The 19,962-nt window shown below is 32.5% G+C and overlaps 1 protein-coding gene across 2 annotated transcripts in view; it reads right to left on the bottom strand.

The window, feature by feature from the left end:
- LOC108770477 (protein eva-1 homolog C) overlaps positions 1–19,962 on the bottom strand; it is a 180,193-nt gene that overhangs the window by 30,549 nt on the left and 129,682 nt on the right. For both annotated transcript variants that reach the window (XM_018522100.1, XM_018522101.1), the window contains exon 5: positions 19,661–19,810. In XM_018522100.1, the coding sequence (XP_018377602.1) occupies positions 19,661–19,810 (150 nt within the window). The remainder of the gene's footprint in view (positions 1–19,660; positions 19,811–19,962) is intronic.

Here is a 19,962-nt window from a genome sequence, read left to right as displayed (position 1 = left end):
TAGCCACTGTTTTACTCAATATGTCGTTAATTTAACTACGTTTTAGTTAAATAATTTAACTCACGAAAATATATTAAATTTGACTCAAATTTAGTTTATTACTTATTAAGTGTGTTAATATGATTTTGTTTATTTTGAAACTAATCAGGAATAGATTAATTTACATTTTAATACATGAAAGTTAAAAATAATAAAATATGCTTTTAACTCAAGGGATTGACATTGCTCCTTTGATATCCAACGGTGTACGTCAATAAAAAAAATATATACTTGTCAAGAAGATATCAATGACGTTGCAGCGTACTTTCATAATGGATTTACTAAATTTCATTTCTCGTTGCAAATTCATTTTTCGTGGCAAATTTAAACACACAGTCGGCCTAGACTGTCAGCTAAAAATCCATCAGACTGGCACAATGCCCGACTGTCGTGTTTTTTAATTGCATCCAAAAACGTGAATAGAAATTCACGACTGGTGAGGCGCTTCGTGATGTGAGAGAAGAGTCTGAATGACATATCCGATAAAATGGAATCGCGCCTTCGGAAGCGATCGCGAGCGGGCGCGTGCAATAAATCTCCCCCAAGACTGACAAACGAAAAAGTTAAACGCCGTAATCGAAAATGTAGTATGTAAATCCCAACGCTACGCGGGGAACACGCGCCTCGGTGGTCGTTTATCCGTCGCTATCGAAAATTTCACGCTTGTCGTTTTTTTTAACTCCAAACAACCCCTCGCTCTTGTCATCGTCCCCCGTTCTGTTCTGTCAGACCAGTCGTGCGCTGCCGAAACAGGAGCGTTGACTGCAGGAAATGCAAAATCGTTTTGTCACGCGAAAAAGTGCTAACCAGTTGACAATGGTGACCGTCGTTTTATCGAGCGATCTTTCACCCTCGCAAATGATATTTACACGGAAATACAAAAGAGGAAGAGAGAAAGAGACAGAAGGGGGGAGAAGGATATATAGAGCACGGATACGGCTGCCAGCCGTGTAAGCGTGAAGATGATTAATGATGAACGATGGATCGCTGGCCCGGATCGTCAAAGGACGAACGCGTACCAGTCGCGGTTATTAATTACACGCTTTGCGTGAAGCGATAAGAATAAAGCATCGATTGAGTATGAACAGAGAAAGGATAAAGAAAAGTTAATGTAAATTATGGACGGAGATTAAAAGCACGACACCTTTTTTCAAAAGCTCTCCCGCAGGATCATCATAAAAGTTTTCAGTGAATTCAAATAGAACGCGCTCCTTCTCTCTCTTTCTCTTTGGAAGAATACATATCATAATTCATTATCAAATTCTTCACATATCTGCTTTAAGAGGTATTAAATTCCTACAGCATTCTTTTAAGAATCTAATGACCGTTCCTATCTTATATTAATCAAGTCAATCATCTATCTTCATTTATTTCGACAACAATAGTATAATTATGTAAGACAGGTGTATCGATTAAATGCGAAATATGTCTACACAGAAAAGATCACGTACAAGAACTCTTTTCATACGTAAGTATGTCATACTGGCGCATAATTTGTCATTTCATTTATATTTTATTCTTTTTCAGTATTATATGTCGCTTCCCTTACTTTTTTTCTTTTCGATGCGCGGAATAAACTCTCTGCGACGAGGTAAAAGTGTTTTTGTTTCGCTTCAGCATATAAGCCCGGTATCATGCTAGATCTTAAAAATACGGAATGCTTCTCATTTACCTTTAGTTATTTTACTGGCTTAAAAAACATCTATTAAATGTTTGATGCTCAGCGCTTTCTTTTTTTTCACTTAAAGCTCTTTAGAAAATTATACAATGGTCGCTGTATTCAATAAATTTTTTCCATCATTTCACATAAACAAAAAATAAATAAAATTATCTTTAAAATCCATTTTCAATCATACATTTTCTTATTTCATGCATACATGTATCTGAAATAGAATTCTTTTTCCTTTATGAAAATTCTGTAGATACTTTTTCTATTTTCACAAATAGGATATTGATTACACGATATGTTTTCATAAAGCACGTCCGTTTGTTTTATCTTATATTTGAAAAATAAGGCTGGTTTTTAATTTATCAATTGATTAATCGTATTATATATAAATGCAGCTTTGCTTCATAAAAGGTATATTTGTGCATAATACGATTGATCAATACGATGGATAAATGAAAAAAAACTCCCCTATATACTGAAGATTAGACCCGTAATTGTTTCTTGGATTTATAAAAGTAGATTAGAGATGGATTTATAAAGATTAAAAATGGCTCTAAACGGCTCTGGTATTTATTTGTTAGTTTTTTGAAGTAGTAATACAAACATTCTGGTGCGCGCATTGATTTAGAGATACCCTGAGGGGCAGTGGAAAAGAGTGTAAAATAACCAAAAGTTTGAATTGCAATTTTTACACAAAGGCCACGTGCGAGCGACAATATTGAGTAAAAACCAGGTTGCAGGTTGAATCCGGTCGCAGAATGTATTACATACATATGTAGTTTGAACGAGTATGCAAATACGTTCGCGGCTGGCTGTACACAGGCCAAGGCTAGGCTGTGTCCGAGAAGGTACGGGGGTATACTACTTGCATTAACTCTCTCTATTGTGTTGATAGTATATTAAAAATAAAAAATTGAGCTAAATAAAATTATGACAATATTAAAATTTGATATTAAGTAATCTTTTAAAAAAAATTAAAGAATATCAATTAGAGCTGATACTTCTGAAGCTTCTACAGGTATTTTCTTCAAAGAAACTACGAGATTTGCAGTTTACTTCTTGATACATTGTTACATACATTGCTAAATTAGAGTTTTTAATATATTTTCATTACCGTTTTGGATGTCAGGGAAGGTCCATCGCAATTTGCTTATTTATCTTATTGCTGTACATATATCGACACACTGTACTTCGAGTTTTAAACCTTTTGTTCTACCAATATTTTTATATTCTGACTGATATCATTTTATTTAACATTGTAACTAATTTTAAGACTGATTGCTTTTTGAATCTCAAATTTTTATACAACCGATATTATATTTTTTCACATTCTGATTGATGTTATTAATACTTAGCATTGAAAATTTGAAGATTATTTTATTAGCTATTTGTCATCAATATGAACTTAATACATTAACTAACGTATTGCGACATGTCTATAGCGAGTTTTCACTGTACCATCTTGCGCACAATTACAAAGATGATCTCTATTGGATACAACAGCAATATTTTTAATACCGTTGCTATAACCATAGTATGTTATTTTACTACCTTTTTGTACATCCAGCTGAAGTTAGTACAATTACAAAAGTTTTTATTTTCGTAGTTTGTAATTTTTAGTTATAGGCCGTTGTTATTTCAAATATGTTTAGACTATTAATTTATTGAAAGTTTTTACACGCCTAACATTGATAATGACCCGATTGGAGTCGAAACGCCGTTTATTTTATAATCATTTCTATTTTTTTTTGTTTTACTTTGTTTCAGCGTTTACTAATATATTTGCTTTGCACTTACATTTTTGTGTTTTCACTTGGTTTGTAGCCCTTCTTAATATATATTTAATTAATATATTTTAATTCATTTCTTATTGCTCAATAATTATATAAGTTTCTATTTCGGAATAACAACAAAGGTATATACAGGGTGTTCCAAAAATCGAGGACAATATTATTACAGCGTAAAAATTAAATAATGAAAGCGCGTTCCATTTTTTCCGTAAAATAATTTTTTAAGTATAAATGTTTAAAGTTTGGCCAGTCCTAAACATTGGTTAAAAAGTCATTCGTCTGTGTGACATGCGTGCAATGGTATTAGATATCCAACACTTCGAACACTGTCCGAACACTTCGACGAATGACTTTTTAACTAACGTTTAGGATTGGCCAAACTTGCAATTTTGCATTTTTTTATTTACTGTACGCAACAATGTGCTTTCTTGAGAGTAAATTTCATGTCCATAAAAATTACATTTAAAGACAGGTAAAGATTATTTCTCTGCTGCTGCTGTCGGCATGTTTCCAAATATTGGCTGAATTTTCTATTCTCTTCTTCTCTGTCTTTTCTTTCTAAAAACATTCCTTCTATTTTCTCCTCACATCCGGTTCGTTGATGTTTGCATATTGTTGTTTGCATATTCATTCCTTGGGTTCACTTTGTCGTACAATTACTACCGCCACATATACATTGCTACGTCCTGCACGCTCCGCTCGAAATTCAATAGAGAGAATATACGAGAAAGTAGAATGCAATTGCTTGGTCGAAGGCAGTTATTGCACGGGATGCGTTATGTGCAATAACTTTGTAATTGTCGTCACGAAGACACAAAGTGAACCAGGATTACTTGTTCAAACGTACTGCTATCATCGATTATTCGTGTTATCTACGCGAATTCCATCACATAAAGCATGTAAATCTTTCATTATATGGCACAATTTTTTATTTGCGACATTAGATGCTTCATGAAATTTTCATTTACAGAAATTTTATAACTTTATAATATATAATCTTATAAATTGTATAATTCCATAAAAATCATTTATAAAATCATTCACACACACACATAAGCAATTAATAATTTTAATATATTTAAAATATAAATATTTCCAAACACAAATTATTAGATTATGAGAAACTATTATTAAATTATATAATTGTTTTCAAAAAGCAGAGATATAACAGTATTTATAAAATGTATAAAATGAAACAACGATACGTAAACGTATCTCTCAAATGTTCTCAGATAGATATAAAGTCTCGTATTTCAAATTGTTGAATTAAATCAGATATCAATGTATATATGTACATACGCGTACAGATGCGTATATTGTATATGCATAGGTAGTGGCTCAATTGAAAATATTGTCCACAAACTCGAAATGTTCCATGATATCTGCACGCGTAAAACAATACCATTCTAGATACATTTGAATTAGTGGAAAAATGATAGTTACATTATAGTGTATGCATTTCAAGATTTTTTATTCCATTTAATTCCATTTTGTTTAGAAATGTTAGAAATATGAAGAATATAAAACAATTATTTGAATACTTTCTAATGGATTAACGTGAACAAAATTAAGTTTTCATTACTTACAAATTACTTGAAATTCATAAGTTTTTATTATTACATAATATTACAGCACTCTTGTTTGTGTATAATTCAGCGACGCGTAAATTAGGAATTATGCAAATTTTCATCGAGAACATGCAATAATATCTGTATGCAAAAATGCATTAAAGATGTTGCAACTGGCAGAGAACGCGAACGAATAATTTTTCGCTTCATTTCAACCACTTAACGGCTCCGCACTGTAAAGCCCTACACGAACCAGTGAGCCTTTCCATCCCACTTCACGTAGCTGGTGAGGGTGGCAAGCGATACACACATTTCAGCCGCCATCGTCGGGCTAGATGCGTTCATTTAATGTTCAAAGGGAGGGAAAACTCGAATTTTTAATAAGCCACGGAATTTTCACCCTAGCTAAAAGTATGCATGACCTCTACATAGTCATCGCTCTCGTAAATAACAGCACATAATACATAGATACGTAATGGTATCCATTACGTATCGATTACATTCTGAATGTATCTCTTTGAACGATAAATTGTACGGGATAAAAATGTGAAATGAATTTTCAGACGCTATTGTCTGGACACTTTCATTAATTTCAGTGTAATTGACTTACGAGGCTTAGTTAATAAAATAAATTAGAAAGAAAATACTGTAAAATGTACATATAAAATGTACATATCAAAATATACGCTTACGCCTGTTAAATATCCTTCTTTGTAATTCATTTTAAATGCTGTTAGTTTTTAAAAATTAATTCCTTTTACAACAAAAAAAGGTTCCTCTCTTGTGCATCAAGAAATCTACAAAAACTTAAAAGAGTACGCTAGATCCACATAAAGCAGATGAAAAATGAGAAAACGTTACTTAATGTTAATTAATTCAGAAATAGCTAGAGTTAATTATTATTTTATACAGTTTTTATAATAAAAACTTAAAAAATATAAGCTTTTTGTAATAAAAATAGTATAGGATATTAATAAAAATAATCGTTCTTCATCCTAAACCTATACTTATTCGTGCTGAAATTATAGAAATATAATTTTTCTTTCTCATTCTCTCTCTCTCTCTCTCTCTCTCTCTCTCTCTGCATATATGTTAGAAGCCGTAACCATAGTCATAGTCGAGCGAACGGGGGAACCGCCCATGAATTCATTTGTGAAGGGGCTTCATTAATTTCGCCCGGGTGCACTTCCCAATCGGCGGTCGCCTGTGATTGAGTGCACGGAGAGGAGTGCGTAAATCGAGCGTGCATATGTCTCAATATTCGCGCGTAGGATGTGTCTGCGTGCATTGTACGCGCACGGTTGAGCAATGCAGCGGCGCGGTACGAGACATCCACATCCCTTGATCAAAGTGCTGCCTAGGTTGCGTGCCCGCATGGTTCAGCTACCGGTACGCCGCTACATACACATCGACTTGTTCGACACTGTATTCGACGCTGTAATTTTCATTAAGCTCATAAGCACAACCCGAAAAATAGTTGATTGCGCCATATCACATCATACATTCGTTGAATTACAAAACTATATTGTCGAATTTGCATACGTTAAATAATTTGAATATTAATAATTCGGCGTATTAATATATACTTATGTAATGAGAGATTAATTAATAATAATTAAAATTTAATTAAAATTTATTTCTTATATCTCTTATTCAATACTTGTATGTTATCTCCTATTCAATACTTATACATTATTTCCTATTCTCTCTCTCTCTCTCTCTCTCTCGTGCGCGCGCGCTTCTAGAAATTGTATATATTATATATACGTATATATATGTATATATATATACACACACACACAACATACACACATATATATATATACATATATATACGTATATATATGTATATATATATACACACACACACAACATACACACATATATATATATACATATATATACGTATATATATGTATATATATATACACACACACACAACATACACACATATATATATATACATATATATACGTATATATAATATATACAATTTCTAGAAGCGCGCGCGCACGAGAGAGAGAGAGAGAGAGAGAGAGAGAGAGAGAGAGAGAGAGAGAGAGAGAGAGCAACGATTTGAATCAAATTGAAGTCTATTGTGCATGTTCGTCGCCACAATTCGTACATAATCCTGAAATCCGATATTAAAACGAGACGATCTATCTCGGCTAGAGTATCTCGTTATCTCGGGTCAAAGTAGCATTGGTAATGCGATGCATCGGCGCAAATGCGGTAGCATTCCAAGCTTGGCAACGCAATTACAACTGTAACGGGCGGACTTGTTGTAGAAAATTCAAACGGATAACCGACGAACGAATTTCACGAATTCGAATCAATCGCTCGGTAAATCGCGACAATCACGGCAGTTTCTATCTTATTCGATCATAAGATCTCGATGGTTAGCTCGAAGACTGCATGCGAGCGAAAAAGTTCGATGGCTCTGTGTTCGGCTATGCCCTCGGCTATGCTATAGGGAATTCAATTCCCGCGTCAACAGAAGCGAATTTATCGTGGCACGGATAAAGCGAGGACCTGCGAGAGGTTTAGAGGAAATGTACGAATACAAAACTTTCCCCTCGAGTTACTAGTGAATTTGTTGCTACGAGACTGCACCTTGTTGCATCTATTCGCATATACACGCTTCCTGTTCCCACTGAACGTTTGACGCGAGGAAGTCATTTCTCAGCGAGTACCACCTTAAGAATCGCATGCGAAGAATGTCGGGAAAACGTGATGGGACTTGTTCCATCAAAGTTGAGATCCATGTGTATATTTCTCGATGCTTAAAAAGAATAAGTTAGAAAATAAATCAATCTTCACAAAAAATGTTAATGACAAAAGAGACAAAACGTTTCAAAAAGCGAGCTTTTACTAGTTTTTACTTTATTGTTGTTCACTGACCTAGCGGTGGATTTCGTAGAATGAAAACTTTAGAAAAAGATAGTAACTAAGTTGAAAAATATATGGGACTCCTCTTTGAAAATAGAGATCAGTTTATCTGTACTGAAAAAGAGGTAGCAATATATTATCGCAATTGCAGAGTTCTACAGAGAAATACCTATCTCATTTAATTCTCAAAACTAAATTCTAGTAGATTCTAATTAATCTTTTCAGTGAGAATTAATGTTATATGCTAGCCTGACAAAATATTAAATTAATATTATAATGCGTAATATAAAAATATATGAAAGTTGCTATTTATATATAAAAATATTTTAGTTTGAAGAAAACGCTCTTAATTTACTAAACGAGTTGTTTCCTGCGTAAGCAACAAATTAGCGTAGTATATCTCCTTTCTCACCTCGGACTTCAATGAAAGAAAAAAATACTTATTCTCTAATAAATAGCGTACTCTCGATAATTAAGTATCGCTTTTTCGCAGACTAGAATAAACGAGATGCTTTTCTTCTGTTTCTCTTTAGTACAAGTACACATCTTATTTCTCTTTTTTCTGAAATAACAAGTCCCAGAAGGAAATCTGCATATTTAATCCCGTGTGTAGGTTCATTTATAATGGATCAACAAATAAAAGAATGAATCTCTATAAGTAATAAACTCTTTTACAGCATCCAGTGAAATATAAACTGTTCCAAATATGAATAATTTACATTACAGTCGGATTAAAAAAAAACATCAATTTTAAATGAATTAATAGATAAAACGTGACAAAAAGAAATAAAAAAATATTGGCACGAGAAAGGAAACATATATAAATATCGAGATAAATTATGTATATATTAATCCTTTTTTAATCGCTGTAGTTTAAATAAAGATGAATGTTCATTTTTACCAATGTAGATTAATTTTAATCTCGGTCCAATTTACTCTTCATCTTTTTATAATTTTTAGAAAATGTTTGGAAAAACTGAAAACTAAATTAAATCGAGGTTAAAGTTAATCTAAAGTAACTCTATAAAGTAACTCTAATACCCAATATAACCTATTCGCTGTTTGTGGAACTGCACGGTGAATTCAACACAGATAGCACAGTAAGTCTGCAGCAGGCTGTCTGTCTGACTCGATTGCATTAGTTTATTGCTCAGTTTGTTCATTCTGTTACTGTCAGTAAGGCAAAATATAGAAACATCGTGGTTGTGATGTAATATTTCACAGATAAGTAATTACCTTTTATAACAACTACAAGATGACTATCAATTTTCAGTTTTCATTTTTGTGCTTTGTATTTATATACTTTACAACACTGTATTTAGTTAATATTTTTGTCAACGTTTTGTTTATTATATAACAAAAAAACTTTGTAAGATTGAATCAGTATGATTAATCTATTAGATACACTGAGTGTGCACATATCGTTGTAATGTTTTTTTTTTGCTACTTTTATTATTTCAGATCATGGATTCTAATTCACTTGCTAAACATCGTAGGGATAAATACATATAAATAAATGAGTCAATTATTTGGAAAATAGTTTTTTGGGTATTCTTGTCAATAAACATATCAATATAATTTATTATCTTGCAAAAACATTGGATCACTTTATTTTCCATTTTTCTAATATTTTTTTACAAAAAAGAGGAAAATACATATGTACTCAATATGATTTAAACATCTTTTTTTTTCAAATTTTCACTGCGTCCATGTAAAAATTGAAACATATTTTTTTAATGTTCAGAAACGTTTCCTTTTTTGAATTGAACCATCAGTTTTCAATGTTGGACTCAACAAAAAAAAATTTTTTAAATCGCAAAATTTAGATAGGCCATGTAAGGGCTATATTGATAGAAACGGGTGTAACTGAAACAATTGACGCGAGTGATGCGTAGTAACCATTGTAGAAATGTAACATGTGCATCGTTATCCGTCTATCTTCAATAATATGTGTTTTTAAAATACTGTTCAATAATTTTCAAGCTACAAAACGAATATGTGTCAAACAGATAAATGATATCGATCAAACTATTTTACAGAAATGATTGGTGCAAGAGGCTAGTATATCGCGTTTATATATGTATAGTTCGAGGATTTAATTATTCGTGTTGTATATATAAACGCAAACCTAGCTAAGACTGCAACCGGCAGTTGGTTGCTAAACGTCCAGCTTGGCGTTACGCGTAATATCTGGCACCTGAAGTTGATAGACATTTCACCAAGACTCGACCACTTGTTAAGAACTTGACGATCTCGAGATGATTTGTAAATGCCGTTGCAATTGCAATATTGCGTCTGGTAATATTTAGTAAAATCAAAAGAGAAAAATGATTAGATAATCTATTCATATCAATTCATTTATTTAAAAATTTGCGTCAAACGTCAATATAGCAAAGAATATTATTTCATTATATCTTTAAGGAGTATTTATTAGAAATCCAAACAGCACATTGTACACAAAAAATGCTAAAGCTCTTTTTACTTTCTAAAGATATTCTTAGAAAAATAAAAAATTTTCTTTTCAGCTTCGTTCTGAAGCAATATTGAATTTTATTGAAATCATAGTAAAAATCTACATTGTATCGAACTTCTATTACAAATGTAATCGAATTTTTTTAAAATCACGTAAATACTATACGGAGAAAACTGATCGCGTAGACACTTGTTGAAGATTGCAAAGACGACAAATTCCAGAAGCGAGAGAAATTGCAATAGAATAGTATACGATCTCAAACAAATCTGAGGACGCTGAATAAGAGGAACGATAGGAATAAAGCGCTTTGGTCTCGAACAATGCTCGGTGTCTTCAATTCTGGAAGACATCGGCAAATGTTCTGTCCGGCAGCAAGGTTAGTGAGTTTTAACGAGTTTACGATCTAAAATATGCAGTTACAATCAACGAGGCTGCTTGCACAACCCCACCATGCGTTTCCCAATACTAAAATATTCAACGGTCGGCTTGTTCTCTCCTTCAATAGCGGAGAATAAATTTTGCGTAATTTCGCCCGCAATAAAAAAACAAAAGACTGAAATTAATATCGGAAAGGAAAAATTAAAATCTTATCATTACACAGAAAAATATAGAATAATTTAAATAAAAACGTGGGACAAAAATATTATGTTTAAACTTCAAAATCAATATACCTATTTATTCGCATTTGTTTAACCCATCTATTAATCTACTTATTATTTCTAATTTTCATAAATAAGTATATGAACTTAAAAAATTGATCCTTTTCATTCACATTATTCACTATAAATATAATAATATGCTAATTTATTATATTATTAGAGATCTCAAGAATCTAATTACTCAAAACAAATATAACAGCAATATTTCGTTCTGTATTGCGAAGTATATAGGAAATGTAAATTAATTGAGTGCAACTATAAAATATTTACAGGCTATTTTCCGTTAAAGTTCACAAAATATCAAAATATCTCGTCCGGTAAGACACGGCAAAAAATTTTTATTAGTTTGTAATATCTTATATAAAAATATCTAGTTGTAATGTTTCACCATGTTTTATGATTACCCTGTCACGAAGTAGTTGAGAGTGATCAGTTACTTGAAGGTCTCTAATTATTATTACTCTCAAATCTGATTAATAACAATTACTTCAAGAATATTAAATATATGTTTATCTGTTTACATTAACAATTATAATGTACAGTTCATTAATTGTTATTAGTTACTGTAATTTATAAGTTATCATTAAAGCGCGCAAATCAGAAATTGATTTCAATCTCGGATGCAATCAAAATTGTATTACCTCAAACTTGACGATTTATTTTATACGTTTATAAATAACAGAATATATATACAAATATCTCAGACTCTAATGTCTTTGCAATATCACCATTTACATATGCTTCTCGTGAATAATCAAATGCATATATTAAAGCATTTATTAATATGGATGTATCGTACGACATCGTCACTAAATGTCGAAAACGATTGCAATTGATCGGCGTTGGCCTGAATTGTTAAACGTAAATCGAATAATTCAAGTGTCGACGGTGTACCATGTGCAAATTAGTGCACATCGACGTAGAAAGACGAATTATACTCGTCTGAATCTAGGAACAGCACACAATTCTCACGCATAACGCGTACAATGGTTAAAACCGCTTCTGGCTACACACTATCGTGCAGACAAATCGAGAATTGTTATTATGAACACAACTGTCGTGGAAACTAAAGAGAATCGGCAACTGCCATTCAAAGTTGAGAATCGAAATTGTAGCGAAACAAGAAAATGAAGAAAGCCGCCGGAGGGAACGTAGCGTTTAATAAATTCACTCACACCTGATGCTTTTATTTTGCAATTCTTCAATTAACTGTACTAATGGCTGTGTGTGCGTGTAGCGAATAGTTTTTTTTTCGAAAACATCCAAGGTTGAAAATCGGAATGGGAGGGAGTCGGCTCTGAAGGATTAGTTCATTAATCTTCCATGAGGCACCACCATGTTGTAATTCACTCTTTAAAATGGAAATCGAGAGAAATTCCTCGTAAAAGACCTTGACAACATCGCACGTCTGTTAGCATATCTAAAAGATAGTTTTGCTCACGACTTGATATTCTCACTTAGCGCTTTAAGTTTTAAAGGAGGTAAAGTTTTTACTTATAAAACGGATGTTTTTATTTTTTTTAATTATTTAAATTTATACTATATCAGCGTTAATTAATATCAGCAATAACTAATTAATTATATTTCCAAATTTTTGGCGAACCTAATTTAATAATTACGAACGTCAAAATGCACGCAAAATTGGTATTCATGACACATATGCAATATATATATATATATATATTACATATTATAAGAACAATATATTAATGAAATATGTCAAGAGAATTTGATTTATTAATTACAATTTATAATATTATTTATTCAAATATCTATATCTATATATGGCAAAAAAAGTTTTATTTAAATTCAAAACTCGCATTTGCTTGCCCTTTTAGGTGTAATTTTATAATTACATTCGCTATTTCCATCAAAAGTATTTGCTTATCGTCGAGAGGGGGGCATCTCCTGTATCTCATATCATAAAATGTATCGTTATTGACATTGAAAAATAAACGTTAAAAAATCAGTGTTTTTTCCTATCTCTTCGATTTTCTGGTGCACGTATGACAGACTATATCTATAGTGGCACTTGTCAACTTGTCAACATTTGCTTTTTCTTTGGACAAAAAATGTCATCAATAACATAGATCTTTCTGCTCTTGCAAATATTTTGTGACAGCGGTTTAGAAATACTGCACATATTTTTGAAATATCATCCATCGTTAATATACATAACTTTATACATTCGCTATTTATTAATTAAAATACGTCTCTGTAACCGTAGATTATGATATATTAGCTCGCCGCATTTCTAATGAAAATATATTGCAGTTACATAATGCGATAAATACCAAATGCGTTTTCGTTGATAATGAAAATAATGGGACTTGAGAGAGAAAGAGAAAGAGAGAGAGAGAGAGAGAGTATTAGCTCGCCGCATTTCTAATGAAAATATATTGCAGTTACATAATGCGATAAATACCAAATGCATTTTCGTTGATAATGAAAATAATGGGACTTGAGAGAGAAAGAGAAAGAGAAAGAGAGAGAAAGAGAGAGAGAGAGAATTAACAAAGAATTAGTAAACTGTAACAAAGCTGTACGTGGAACATCGTTTAAATGTAAATTATTAGTCAATATCGAATAAACGACTTCGTTCCGCATAGATTAAATTGATTATTCGTCGCATGAAGAATATTTTTCATTAGCAGCACAGCTCGGATTAATGGCTGAAATTCGAGGGATCATTACCTCGCGATGAACGCGATGTAAAGTAGCTATATAGTTATACGCGCCATCGAGTTGGCACTTCGATCCCTAATTAGCTTCGTGGCTACGCGAACGCTTGATTTTCTATCGTTGATTGACATGGCTCTTCAGCTACGTGTCAAAATTCAATTGAGACGAATTGCCGTGATGCATCGGCGATTTGTTAAACAGCATGGAGCGTATCAATGACTCCTATTATTGTAAATTAAACAGCTATTATGTAAAAGCGATCAAGCAACAGTTCTAACTATTTCATTGAAGTATTTCGAAAAACCTTAGGTCAGGAAAATATGTCTATAAAAAGCAAAAAGGAATGAGATTGTAATAAGAAAAGTTTTGGCAACTTAAAAATTTAAAAAAAAGTTTGAAAGTTTTGCAAAATGTAAAGTGAATTCAATCAAAGTTTTGAAGATGACTTTCAACAAAATTGCTCAATTAATTCTCCTAGGAAATTATTTAAACGCATTAAACTGAATTGAATAGTCTTGTGAATGTAGTTAAAAGATATATTTCCATAAATGATTTTATATTGACGGACGATGCATGGTATAATACGGCAAAATCAGTGGAGTGCTATCAGTGAAAATTGGTAATTCTTTTGTGAAAAACAAGCAATAATTAACCGCGATCGTATGTGCGACGAGACGAAAATAAACCATGAGTTTAATAAATTTTTTCGATTGACTGATATCAACCGACGTATTCGTATCGTGAAATTAAGCAATGCATTCATACGTCGTTAAGCGTCGACTGATTTGGCTTTGGACATAGGATACGTATGTACGTTCACTCTGTCAACGAGATCCCATGTGTGAAATCAACGGGTGATTCAGTTTGTACTGTTTCAGAGAAATGGATGGTGAAATTCAACGAATTTTGCTTCTATCGTTAGAGAGATAATTAATGTAACAGACATAATATAATAGAGGAGAGAATTCTCAAGTTGCTCATTCTTGTCGTACGTAACGTCAGCTAATAAACCATTATCATGATTTATGATTAATCAAGCAATATTATCTGAGAAAGTTTAGCTATGTAATATTTAACGATTCGTATCTAAACTTTGCTGGAATTATTAAACGTAGCCACCGCCAAACTGAAAAGAGAAAAGAATCGGACACAAATAAAAAATTAATTTTATTAGTTTGCAAAGTAAACAATGCAGTATTTGTTATGTAACTTTGAGAACAAGAAATAATTTAAGGGAATTTTTTAATTAATTTCTACATAAGTAGCAGTTAAAAAAATAAAGTTTGTTTTCAGTATCTTCTTTTCAGAGGAAATCCTGAAAATTTTAACCATGGGAAACTAATTACACAAGCTAAAACAACGTTGAACTAAGTGTAAAAAGCGGTGATGAAATAAATTTGTGATTCACGAAGCACCGCTCAGAAATCGTTGCAATCAGAATCATTGCTTTATACATCTTCATAAATGCTACCGTGTTCTACCTCTTATAATTCATAAAAGTTCGCATACATCAGAAAAAATATATTTTGAATATTTTCGTTCTTGAAGTTTACCCTCCTCTCATCCCTACCGGCAGTTCTTTAATAGCTTCTACTGTAAATAAGTTCTGCTTGAAAGAGAGATTTTTACTCGCGGATATTACCTCGTAGAAAAATGTATGTTTAACACGGCTGGAGACTAATTTGTGACGATTAAAAATTTTATGCATATATCACGAGAAGAGAGTATTTTATTCGTAACTTTATATTCTCATAATGTCCGAGTAATTCTCTGGGAGCGCCTTTTTATTATTTTTAATATCCGTTTTAATATAAAAAAGAACAGAAAAGTTACAGAATAGAATGGAAGGTTGAAAAAAATTTTTCTCTGAAAAATAAAATATTTCGTAGACGTGGCGATAATTTAAGTTCGTATTATTAAATCTTACACGTAAAATATTAAACATCTAACTTGACAAATCACAATTATAATGTCTATAATGAATATTTTTGTCTGGCAATTTTGTTGTATAATAATAACTATATTCTAAACATATCGAAACTAATTAGGACATTTCCGATGTTAATAATTGATTAGGACTCGATGATATCTCATGAAACACGGATTTCCAGGGCTTTACTTCCAGCTGTACGAGCGTGATTGACGATCTACGCTCATGTTGGATCAAAGGGAAGGAGGTGGGACTTTGATGTACACTGATAATTCATGCGGATCCAATTACACTTTGAAATCGCTCGGTAATTGTTCCAAGTAAATACCCCGGGAGAACTTAACAAAGAAGACAGCGAGCACGCTTTACAGAAATAGTATGAATAGTATGGGAAGCACGCTTTACAGAAATAGTATGAATAGTTGGGAAGTACGATTGATTTCATTCGGAATATCGTCATCCCCGATCAAATCCAAGTTCAGCGGAAAAAATGTTTCCGACGTTGCCGTTTGCTATGTATTAATTTTACCGAAAAGATATCTATAACGATTGATCGTCCGTTTTGTCAACTTTCAACTGCAAATCTTATTAAACGTTTGTACTTACATAGTTTACTGTTTCTTTAATCTTTAAAAATGTAAATAAAAAAATTACAAATGTGCTGCATAACATGTAAATTAAAACTATTATAATATAATTTTGTTTTGTTTACATTCAAATATTAATATTTTTGATATGCAATACTCTGTAGAATTTGAATTTATATTTGATTAAAGTTTAAAATGCATAAAAATTCCAATGTAACGGATAAGATTTACAAAATATAACGAATATATTATGATTTTGCTTTTATCTCTTCGTTTAGTATAAACTTTACGAAAAGCACTGTAATGAATAAAATAATTTTGACATGAATTTTATGCTACTTGCTATTTTGAACTAGCAATCTACAACGAGAAAAAATTTGATTCACAACAAGCCTTACTTTCTTATCATGCTAGTTTATTATTCCTCGAGCATGTTCTCTTGGCAGCGTGTGCGCATATATGCATGAAAAAGAAGGAAGGTTTGATATTACCTTAGATTCTCCTTAGAATACCTCGAATTACTTTAAACATGGTTTAACGAATAAATTTTATAATATTTAATAAGAATTTATAAGAAATTTAACTAATTGCGAATATTTTTTTTTATATTATACGTAAAAAACAATCTCAATTTGAAAAAAAAGTAACGCATCGCTCTCCTAAGGGAAAAAAAGCTTAATAAATCAAACATAAAATATTTATATTTATTAACATTCTGTCCACAGCTTACGTTTGTACAGTCATGTATTTTTATAATAATATTGTTATAAAATACAGTAAAAGTTGTTATACAATGTGGATATTTCAAAACGTTCAATCACGAAGAGATGCGACCGACTCGGATCGACGGACGTTTATTATTTCACGAATTTTTTCACGTACCAACGAATGCGCATATTTTGCTCGCGGCTACTAGGACAGCCGCGTGCCACGAAGAACTATGCATGACTCACCGCCAAATTAGAATACCGAGCGACGATTCTTTTTTTCTTTCTTTCACAAACGTTGCCGGTCGGTTACAGGAACCGAAGTGACATTGACTAATGAGCTCGCATTGGGCACTCACGGGCACATGCAAATGCGTTCTCGGCTACGTCGCGCGAATTATAATCCCCGCATGGCCGTTTACGGCCGGTAATTTGACGTGCGACGAGCCACGAAAGAGCCAGCAAGACTCCCTTATCCTTCCACTGCCAAGAGGCACTTACCATTTTAATCGCGACTGAATTTCAGCTTGAATCTTTTTAATCTAAAAAATTTAATCCTTATCATATTAATAAAATATGAAGGAGATTTCATAATTGCTGTATCAGAAATTTATAACGATTATCACATGAAATAATATCAAATTGAAATCAAAAGGGAATATTTTAAGTATAGATACTTTAAAGAAGAATATTAAGTTAGAAAATAATATTATTCATTAAGCGTAATGCTATCTTGATATCTGAACCATTTTTCAGTCCTCCTCTTCCTTCTTCTTTTCCTTCGATTTTTTTTTCAATTCTTAAAGTAAGTTTTATAGTGAAAAATTCACAAGCCAGTTTCCACAGTAGGAATAAATTATACACGTTTCAGGAAAAATTACATCGTATTTTTATAACACGGTACCTTCTTTTCCACACTTTCCTTTCTTTGTTAAGGAGGTAAAAGATGGTTACGATTAATGTAAACGAGGTATTCCGCAACAAAGTAATACTCGGTTATAAGAGCGTGCACCGCTATTTGCTAACAAAATGTACACGTACGGAGTATGTGTAATTTCATTCGAGTAAAAAAGATTGGAGCATGGAGTAACACCGCGATGACCGACCATGCGTTACTTTTTCGTCGCTCTGCGCGAGAGCGGCATAAGCGTGTAGCAAATAGTATAAAACTCTCCCTGTTAACATCTCCCAATTCGTGTGCAACTTTTCGCGAAGAATGTTATTGCGATATTGCGGCACCGCTGAAAAGATTCGAAGATTTTCACGAAAAGAGTTTGTACACGAGCGTGTGTACTCACGCTCAAAAATTCAACGACGATGCAAATATTGCGGCCAGACGCATTTGCATTCTACACAACTCGTTCTACACAACGGTTTTTTTATATTTTTTTTTAAATTGCAACGAATTCTTGATTAGTTTTTCAACAATGTGGCGGACCAACGTAATCGACACTCGCATAAAATTATTATTACATTTCGTCGAACGTAAACGAACAGGTAAACACGTAGGATGAAATTATGTCTTGTATCACGGCGGTGACCGGAAATTCTAGTTTTCGTTCTCAGAGGGATAACGTCCTGCGACGTCATGCTCGAAATACGCTACGGTGATGTCGCTCGTTAGTTGTCGTCGACAGTTTTCACAACAGTTTCTTTCGCTATTCTTCGCGACGCACCGTTCTCGAGGAGAGTGCCCATTAAAAATGTCGAGAACGAAATTCAGTACGAATCCCGTCCTGGGCAGAAGGAAAGACCCTGCGACAACGTCATTTTGTTTAAAGCTGTCGCTGACTCGTTGCTGCCGAGTCACTTCGAACCTCGCAAAATAAAATAACTTCTTCTCAGAGAAGAACGTTCTGCGCTCATTATACGCTATTGTGCAGCAAGCTCCGGATATATCCTCTACCAAACACGTTATTGCACGGTCCGTAATATCAGTTTTTCTCACTATTCTTTTCAAGGATTGCAACGGTGAATCGCCGCCAGCTACACTTTCTCGGGTAAATGCTCGTACAATTTTACCGTTTAAATAAGTAATTACTTTTCTCTCTGCACGACTAGATACTATAACCCTTACCGCTCTTTTTTCATAATATTATATTGTTGTAACTCAATCATCAGCTTGTTCTATTTGCAAGCCGGGAACGTCAGAATGTGCAATGTATCTCTTAATATTTGATCATTAAATTAAACTGAATAATCATATTTAAAATTATAATCTAAGCTATTATATATTTCTTACAAAAATCAGTAATATATTTATAATGACATTTATACTGTTCGTAAGAGATATACTATTAACTTCACCGGCCTAGTGAGATTTTAAACAAAGTTAATATTTTGATTGTAAATTTTGGTAAATAAATTTAAATCTGTAAAAAGTAAATAAAATATAATCCGACTACTATCATAGTAAAAACTTGTTAAAGCTTTCAGCACAAGTATGCAATAATTTTTTTAGATTTTTATACAGTTTGGAGCAATATAAAAATCTGCACTGAAGTTTAAAGACCCAGATTGCTGATGGAAGATGCAAAATTTCACGTAATCAATAAAGGGCTAACTACGTTTAAACAAAGTTTAGTTTAAAAAATGGATTATTAGCTATTACAAGATACATTTTGTCATTTCACGATAGTAAAATTGAAAAGAATTTCATTTACTCACCGCAGGTGTACACGACTTTAAGATACGTTTTGCTGTCTGGACTGCAAGGATCTGGTCTGCCAAATGTTGTACTATTAGCTACTACTGTGCATCGTCGTTTACCATGGCATAATTGCATTACAGTTTCCGTTGTAAAGTCCATCATGCAAGCTGTAACAGTAACAGTATAATAATAATATTAACAACAACAAAAGATGCATTGTATAAGGAAATAAAATTGAAAAAATTTCGTATTATTGATATTTCTTTTTCTTCACAAAGCATTTACGCGAAATTGTGAAAGAAATAACAAAGTTTGTATA

Source organism: Trachymyrmex cornetzi, unplaced genomic scaffold (assembly GCF_001594075.2).
Source record: "Trachymyrmex cornetzi isolate Tcor2-1 unplaced genomic scaffold, Tcor1.1 scaffold127, whole genome shotgun sequence".
NCBI lineage: Eukaryota > Metazoa > Arthropoda > Insecta > Hymenoptera > Formicidae > Trachymyrmex > Trachymyrmex cornetzi.
Note: the sequence above shows the minus strand (reverse complement) of the source record. Positions and strands in the feature narration are given on the sequence as shown.